Genomic DNA, 8,936 nt, shown 5'->3' on the forward strand with positions numbered 1-8,936 from the left:
TGTCGATACAATCCCCGAGGGCCCGGGGGTAGGTGTTCTACGTTATGCCCTGAGGGCATGTATGGTTCTTATGAAAGGGATGCTCGTATAGACTTCATAGAGGGCTCTTTTGATTGGAATTTGAAAGTTCTAGCTCACTTTTTATGAGTCAAGAGATAGGAGGGAAACTCGCCCCATGCCCTTTTTTCCCCTAACCCATCCGATACAAACTTTGAGATAGCCATTTTTTTAAAAATTGTTCAAAAATTAGATAACAAAAATTCCGGTGTTGACACAACCCCCCAGGGCCCTGGGGGTGGGCGTTTTGAGTGTTGTCCTGGCGGTGTATATGCTTCAAACGAAATGGATGATTGTATAAATTTCAGAGAGGGCTCATTTGATTGGAAATTTAAAGTTTTAGTACACTTTTTAAGAGTAAAAAAATATCCGAGGGGAACTAGCCCCCCAAACACACACCCTTTTTTCCCCAAACCCATCCGATAAAAATTTTGAGATAGCCATTTCGTTAAAAATCGTTCAAAGGTTAGAAGAGAAAAACTTCTGTGTCGACGCAAACCCCCAGGGCGCTATAAGTATTACTCAGGGGGCATATATCGTTCTTATGGAAGGGATGCTCGTATAAACTTCGGAAAAGGCTCATTTGACTTGAAAATGAAAGTTCTCGTTCTCTTTTTAAAACTCAAAATAGATAGGAGGGTAACTAGCCCCACCCCCTCCACGCCCTATTTTCCTCAAACCCATCCTATAAGAACTTTGAGAGAGACATTTTTTTCAAAATGGCTCAAATATTATATATCAAAAATTCCGGGGTCGACACAATCCTTCCGGGCCTGGGGTAGGCATTTAAAGTTATGTCTGGGGGGCATATATCGCTGTTGTGGAAGGGATTGCTCGTAAAAAATTCAGAGAGGGCTCATTTGATTGGAAATTGAAAGTTCTAGTTCAGTTTTTAAGAGTCAAAAGAGATCAGAGGGCAACTATTGCCCCCCCGCCCCTTTTCCCCCAAATGCATCCGATAAAAAATTTGAGCCATTTTGTTAAAAATAGTTTAAAGGTCAGATAAAAAACTCCGGTGCTGACAAAATCTTCCAGGGCCCGGGGAAAGGTGTTGCAATTTATGCCCTGAGGGCATATATGGTTCTTATGGAAGGGATGCTCGTAAAAAAGCTCCAGAGAGGGCTCATTTGGTTGGAAAATTGATAGTTTCTAGTTCACTTTTAAAGAGTCAAAAGATATCACAGCTAGCCCCCTCCCATCCATTCCCTTTTTTCCTCTAACCCATACGATAAGAACTTTAAGAAAGCCATTTTTTTAAATAGTTCAAAGATCATATAATGGAAACTCCAGAGTTGACAAAACCCCCCAGGGCCCGGGGGCAGGTGTTGAAAGTTATGCCCTGGGAGCATATATGGTTCTTATGGAAGGGATGCTCGTATAAACTTCGGAGAGGGCTGATATGATTAGAAATTGAAAGTTCTCGTTCACTTTTTAAAAGTTAAAAGAGATCAGAGGGCAATTATCCCCCCCTCCACGCGCTACTTTTCTCAAACCCACTCGATCAGAACTTTGAGAGAGCCATTTTTTCAAAATGATTGAAAGATCATATAACGAAAACCCCAGGGTCGACAAAATCCTTCAGGGCCCAGGATAGGCGTTGTAGGTTATGCTTAGGGGGCATATATTTAGCTGTTAAGGAAGAAATGCTCGTATAAACTTCAGAGAGGGTTCATTTGATTGGAAATAGAAAATTCTAGTTCAGTTTTTTAGAGTCAAAAGAGATCATCCGATAATAATTTTGCTATAGCATTTTGTTAAAAATAGTACAAAGGTCAGATAAAAAAAAAGTCCGGTGTCGACACAACCCCCTAGGGCCCGGGGACAGGCCTTGCAAGTTACGACTTGGGGGCATATATGGTTCTTATGGAAGAGATGATCGTATAAAATTCAGAGATGGCTGATTTGATTGGAAATTGAAAGTTTTAGTTCAATTTTTAAGACTCAAAAGAGATCGGAGGGCCTCTAGCCCCCCAGCCCTTTTTTCCACAAATCCATCTGATACAAATTTTGAGATATTCATTTTTTAAATAGTTCAAACGTCAGATAACAGAACTCCGATGTTGACACAACCTCTAGGGTCCGAGGGGCAGGCATTGTAAGCTACGTCATGGGGCCGTATATGGTTCTTATGAAAGGGATGCTTGTATAAACTTCAGAGAGGGCTCATTTCAATGGAAAGCTCTATTTCATTTTCTCAGAGTAAAAAAAGATCGAAGGCCAACTAGCTCCTCCCCCTTCCAGGCCTTTTTCTTCTCCAAACCCATCCGATGAAAATTTTGAGGTGAGCATTTTATTAATAATAGTTCAAACATCAGATATTAAAACTCCGGGGTCGACAAAACCCACAGGGCCCAGGGACAGGCGTTGTAAGTTATACCCTTACAGCATATATGGTTCTTATAGAAGGGACGCTCGTATAAACTTCAGAGACGGTTAATTTGATTTAAAATGGAAAGTTCTAGTTCAATTTTAAAGAGTCAAGAGATAGAAGGGCAATTATCCCTCCCACGCCCTTTTTCCCCAATCCCATCCGATAAAAATTTTGAGATAGCCATTTTATTAAAAATAGTTCAAACATCAGATAACAAATGACTATCAATAAATAAATGAAACTCAAAACGAACAGAAATTACAATAAATAGCCGAGTCAAACTCAAAACGAGCAAAAATTAGCATGAGTAGGAATGATAACCCCTATGCCTTCTCAAGACCAGAACACAATTTGCGCTTTACTGAAAACAAAATACCTTTGAAATGTTGTTACCTTTCTTTCTTTCATAAATAAAAAAATTATCAAACCTTAAAGAAAAAATGTCAGTATATGTCAATTAAAGTGACAATCCACTGTCATTTGTATGTTGTTGTTTTTCTTCAGTAAAGCGCAACTTGTGTTTTATCATTAAGTGAAATATGATACGCATAATACTAGATGAGAATAGACTAGATTGTTTCTTGCCATTTATCATCATATGAAATATGACTTGAATATTAATAGCTAAATAATAGCTGGTGATAGATTTAGAATCGTCTTAGCCAATGATCTTGTAGAACACATAGCTTTCGCATAACTTTCGACAGTTTTTATGTATTGAGGTTTGTTTCATTGTGTCTGACATGAACAAAGATAAAAAACAGGTTTTTTTTTTCTAGGACTTAGATACGCATAATCCTAGAGTATTGACTAGATTATTTCTCACCATTTATCATCATATGAAATATGTCTTAAATATTAATCGCTAAATAATAGCTGGTGAAAGATTTGGAATCTTTCTAGCCAATGATCTTGTGGAACTCTTGGGTTCTGTGAAAACATAGTAATCACAGCTACAGCGGTAGCTGCATGAGAGTAAAGGGCGTAATAACAAAGGCCAGCTAAAAAGACTTCTGATTATTTTTTGTTTCACAAATGAGTCTGTTAATTTCATGTCTTATATTTTCATATCTGTATATTCAACAAAATATATTTTATTTTCCAAGCTTAAAATCAAATTTATCAATAGCTACCAGCAAGAATTTTGTTGAATAAATCCGTTTGAAATGGAAAATTTCTATCAGGCAATATTATGTTTGCATGCTCTAATTGTAGAAGAATTTGTATTGCATTTAAAACCAATAGAAGGTAATTTCATAGAGACCCGACCAAGACCTCCCTAGCCAGTTGAAGCACATGCAACCGTCGGTAGAACAACCCCTTGTACCTACAACTCAGTCTATATGATTCAACCTCAAACGATCCATGGAGCTTGCCAAAAGCTCAACCTATACAACTATACACACCCCGGCCCACGGCTACGTATCTCAAGACTGCCAATTAAATGACAACTTGGCAGATCCTGTATTTTTCGATTTGAAAATCAATTTTTTAATTTGCTTCACTCCGTTTTTTTATCCCAAACTCTCCGAAGTAAATTTTAATTGCAATGCGTAAATTTGATTTGCAAATAAACAGTGTAAGACTGTTAGAAAAAAAAAGGAATTCTGTGCATAGAATATTTAGTATATAGGTATATGTTTAATACATACAAATAGAATACCTAATGGTCTCCCCCAGGTCACTCAGCGTGTCCCCAGGTGGTGATAGGTGAACGCCCTACAAATATGTAGGGTACCTCCATAGGAGGCACTGAACAAGGGAGGACCTTGTCCCTGGGGGTCCGTAATAGAAACTGAGGCACCCTCACCTGGGGCCATAAGTGCAGGTGGAGGAGGAAGAAGGTCCCTCGAATGTACACTCAATAGGACCCGCTGGTGTGTCCACAAGTCCCTTGAGTTACAAACCTTCTCCCAGTAATGGGTTAAATTGCATGGTGATGCAGAACGCCATCGCTGGAGGATCCTCTATAGGAGGAAAACTGCGGCAGGGCGTAAGATCCATATATTTGGAAAACAGCCTCTGCGAAGGGCTGCCTCGACCCTTTCGGGGTACCTGCAAGACTGAGGACCTTGCGGTCAATTCTAATCCCACTTGAGGAGTGGTGCCCCTTGAGGAAATTATAGCCTAGTAAACGACACAGCATTCACACGGGATTCTGATCAATGGATAATTCTTCTGGGCTTTATATGTTTTGAAGGGCGTCTTCGGACTAAAAAACCTCTTCCTAGCTAATTTATCTACTATGGGCTGTCTCCCCGTAGCAGCATAATATTTTTAGGCATGAAGATATAATGAGTCGGAGGTAATAGGCTTGAGATTGTCTATGCAGGATTTCGACTCTTGTTGATAGAAGAGCATTGCCAAGTCCTGAAACCATGTTGTGACCAACATGGGCCCAGGATTGCACAAAGCCTACATTATCCTGCGATCCCCGTCCTGCACTTGCATCCGGGATCATTGCTTTTCCTGAGGCCAAAATAATTTCAATGATTTAAAGAACACGAAAATTGGAACTTGGAATGTTACGACGTTAAAAAATGACCATCGTATCAAAGTTTTGACTGACGAATTCAGACGAGTCGAACTGGACTTATTAGGAGTTTCAGAAACTCATATCCCAGGGGTAGGAAGCCTGAAATCAGGTGATATAGAATTTGTTGACTCAGGCAGGAAGAATGGGGTACATAGACAGGGAGTAGGGCTCATCATGAATAAGGCAGCTTCTAAATTTTGCTTAGGCTGGGAAGGTATTAATAATGGAATAGTAATTGTCCATTTTATGACTAAAAAGTTCAGAGTATCATTTACAGTAGTATTTGCCCTGTAGAACCGGTTGGCCGAGGTGATAGTGATTCAGATTAATTTTACTTATAGTTACAGGAGTAAACAAACAGGGTCCTAGGTAGAAATATGATGTTTTTACTAGGAGATTTTAATACCCAGGTCGGTAGAAATAGGGATAGATGGCATCCCAGCCTAGGTGAATTCGGTGTAGGAAAAGAAAACAGTAAAGGATAAAGACTTTTGCAATTTCGTAGGTATAACAATCTAGTTATAACCAACACGGTGTTTGGTCATAAAATGGCTCATAAGTTAACATTGTATTCACGTGATGATAAGACAGCAAACCCTATGGATTATGTTATAGTAAACCGAAGACTGGAAGGATCAATACAGAATACTAGGATATATAGGAGTGCTGTTAGTGATGTTAAAAGTAAAGATCACTATCTGGCAGTGTCAATGATTAATTTAAAGCTCAAATTTCGGAAAGGTAACTACCTCCCGGGAAGTTATGATTTTTGTAGACTCCAAGATTTGAGAGAAACTTTCCAGAACCAATTGAATACTAAACTTAAGAGTTTAAAATTTGATAATGTGGAATGTGGTTGGAATATTTTTATAAAAATAAAATGAGAAGTTGCTGAAGGTGTCGTAGAAAGCTAGGACTGCAGCTAAGAATACTAGTGAAAAAGCTTTATTATTATTATTTTATTACCCATTATTAAACATACAAAATGTTGTAAATGGAGTACAAGAAGAAAAAAAAAAGTAACATCAAATAACAACAAAATATACGAAGAAAACTCAACTACAGAAAAACAAGATTAAGAACATTCCTAGGACAAACAAAAAAGACAAATTTAAGTTATTGCGACATATAATGAAGAGAGGCTTGGTTCAAACACCTTTGCAAATCGAGCACGGCGATTCAGTATAGCTATAAGCGGGTCGGCTATACCATACTTCAGAGATATATTCGAATTCCTCATCCAAACTGGAAGACGAAGCGGATACTTGCCATATCTGTAGAAAATAGACCGAATACTGCGGCGATCAGACGAGGTAAATATTTTCCAAAACGGAGATAGGAATAGCACATGTGGCAAAACAAAAGCGTTATACACCCTTGCGAGCAGAAAACGGTTAAAGTGGCACTTCATTGAAACGAGAATTCCATAAGCTCTGCGTGTCTTTACAGCGAACAACGAAAAAGGCAATCACGGGTTTCTTTAAGATCGCTACAAATTGGAAGGCCGAGGTACATAATCTTAGACGAAGACTTGATCGTATAAATTCCGAAAATAACATCAACTGGTACACTATCTTTAACGCGGCTATTAAATACGAGAACTTCACTCTTCTGGGGATTGAAAGAAAGACCTATGTTACCATTCTCCTTACTCAAAACACTGAAAGTCTCTGCGATGCCTATAAGTGTTCTACTCGCGTTCAAAAATTCGTCGGCATTATCGATCAGCGAAACATTGATACCTCTAAAAATACATGTAGACTGAACCGGTTCTTGCGATGAAATAATACTATTATTGAATAGCGGTGGTGAAGTAAGTGATCCTTGGCGTATTCCCTTCTCTACGGGTATAAGGCTAGAAGATGGGGTTAAAGCATTAACACACGGTACATTTACACGTGCTTTTAAATTACTTTACATATTCCTCAGTGCGCGTATAATAGACTTATCCACGCCACGCTTCTGAGCCAACAACAATATCTGAGGGTGCACACCAGAGTCAAACGCGCGGTTGACATCGTGACCGGCAAAATACAAAGTCTCATTTGAATCATCGGCGTCAATAAACAAATTAGCAATCATATAATGCGCGTGTTTTCTACTCATTTTCTTCTTGAAACCAAATTGGTTATCCGGCGTGTTACATGCAGCACTAAGCCTATTTACAGCAAGCAATTCAAATAACTTGCACAGTATAGGTGCGACAGTTATCGGGCGGTATGAAGAACACTGCCCCCCATCTTTTTCCTTTTTTAATACAGGAGTAATTACACCAGGAGTAATTATGTTTAATAGAAAGGAGAAGGCACTTGTACAAAAATTATCTGAGTGATAGATCATATGAAAACAAAAGGAATGTAAAGAAAGTGGAGAAAGCATTAAAATATGAACTAAGGAGGTGTGAAGTGGAGGTCATGGATAAAATTGCCGAGGATCTGGAAGATGCAGCTAGATGGCATAATAGTAAAATATTGTACTGGCATGTCAATAAATTGAGAGGGAGTAGTCAATCCGGACTTGGCCCAGTTAAAGATAGGAATGGGGCCACAATTAGCAATAAGGAAAGAATTAAAGAGAGATGGGAAAAATATTTTGAGAATATGCTAAACCAAGATAGAGTTGCAGGAAAAGATATAGAGTAAAATGAAAAACTTTGTAGATTTTTTTTCTCATTTTTTTTTATTTGGCATCTGCTACTGCCGAAAATTGCAGAAGTTCATATGGAAATCTTTTCAACAAAATGGATTTGCGGTTTTTTCCTAAGTTTTTATGATGCAACTCAAATAAAGTTCTCAAATTTAGAAGAGCCAAATTTCCGCAGGGGGGGCTATTTTCCGGGGGGAGGGTAAACGCCTAGAACCGTTTCAGATACACACTTTTGACACTTTTGACAGATGCACGTAGTATCTTAAGACATTGTAGATACACTCTGTTGATGACCTAGCTGCACATAGTGTGTTTTCTCTTAGTTAAAAATCCCCTTAAGGATTCCCTGAAAGTTCAAGCACTACTCAACATTCTTTGAAAGTTTCAACTTAATGCCCTCAGCCGTTCCTGAGATATTACTGATGCGCTCTTTTGACAATCAGCATGCACATAGTGGCTTTTGATTTTGTTCAACATCCCCTAGCATTATCGGAAAGTAGTCACAAGTACATGTTGTACCAGTTACAAGTCGTTGCAGTCAAAGTCGGAAGTAGTCATTGTTGCAGTGGCAACCAGTCGTATTTGCAGCCACAGTAGTAGTAGCAGTGGAACTGACATTTCAAGTTAATACCCTTACTCACTTCTAATAAAATGCAGATATACCATTTTGATAACTTGGATGTGTTTAGTATCTTGTGGTTTAGCGCATCGTGCCCCTCAACACTTCCCAAAATTTAACCTTAATTCCCTTAGTCTTTTCAAACGCACCCAGGATTCAACATTCCCAATGATAATTCCTTCACCTTAAAAATAGAAAAATTGGATAATTTACAATCCTTCTCCCGTATGCTTTGTGGGCATTGCATCCGCGGGGGCAAAGCTATTGAACCTTGCAACTATTTTGAAGGAAATGGCTGAATTGGACCTTGTAACTATTTTGAATGAAATGGCTTTTTAATATTTCTGTGAATGTAAAGAAAAGAGTCTAAAAGGGCAAGAGGAAGAGAAACGGGCTAGCTGCTCTCCATTCCTTTTTTGACTTTCCTATCAACATTGTTTTGGATATCCAAATTAATACCCTTAGCCATTCCTCAGATATTACTATTGCGCCCATTTGACGACCCTCCTGCATATAGTGTGGGTTTGTTTTGTTTTACATTCCCCTTAACATTTACATTCCTCCCAAAATTGGAAGGTTTTACCTTAATGCCATTAGGCGTTTTGGAGACTCGGGATAAACTTGCACCCTTATAAATAAACAAAGGGTGAATTTGAAGTGGTTTGAAAGTTATTTGTGTGGGAGGTCTATTAAAGTGATGATTGATA

The 8,936-nt window shown here is 38.6% G+C and overlaps 1 protein-coding gene across 1 annotated transcript; it reads right to left on the bottom strand.

The window, feature by feature from the left end:
- Positions 1 to 6,407: 6,407 nt before the first annotated feature.
- Positions 6,408 to 8,471, bottom strand: LOC148943401 (uncharacterized). Its single transcript, XM_089101126.1, has 2 exons — positions 8,443 to 8,471; positions 6,408 to 6,819 (listed from the first exon to the last, which is right to left on the bottom strand). The coding sequence occupies exons 1-2, from the start codon at positions 8,469 to 8,471 to the stop codon at positions 6,408 to 6,410; spliced, it is 441 nt and encodes a 146-aa protein (XP_088957252.1).
- Between the last annotated feature and the right edge of the window lie 465 nt (positions 8,472 to 8,936).

Source organism: Artemia sp. Qi Xiang Cuo, chromosome 15 (genome assembly GCF_049724085.1).
Source record: "Artemia sp. Qi Xiang Cuo chromosome 15, ASM4972408v1, whole genome shotgun sequence".
NCBI lineage: Eukaryota > Metazoa > Arthropoda > Branchiopoda > Anostraca > Artemiidae > Artemia > Artemia sp. Qi Xiang Cuo.

Excerpts from the sequence above, each read along its gene's own strand:
- LOC148943401 (XM_089101126.1), bottom strand. The coding sequence starts at position 8,471 with ATGCCCACAAAGCATACGGGAGAAGGATT. Across the intron at positions 6,820-8,442 it reads AAGCATACGGGAGAAGGATT|CCTTATACCCGTAGAGAAGG; the intron begins GTAAATTATCCA and ends CCCATCTTCTAG.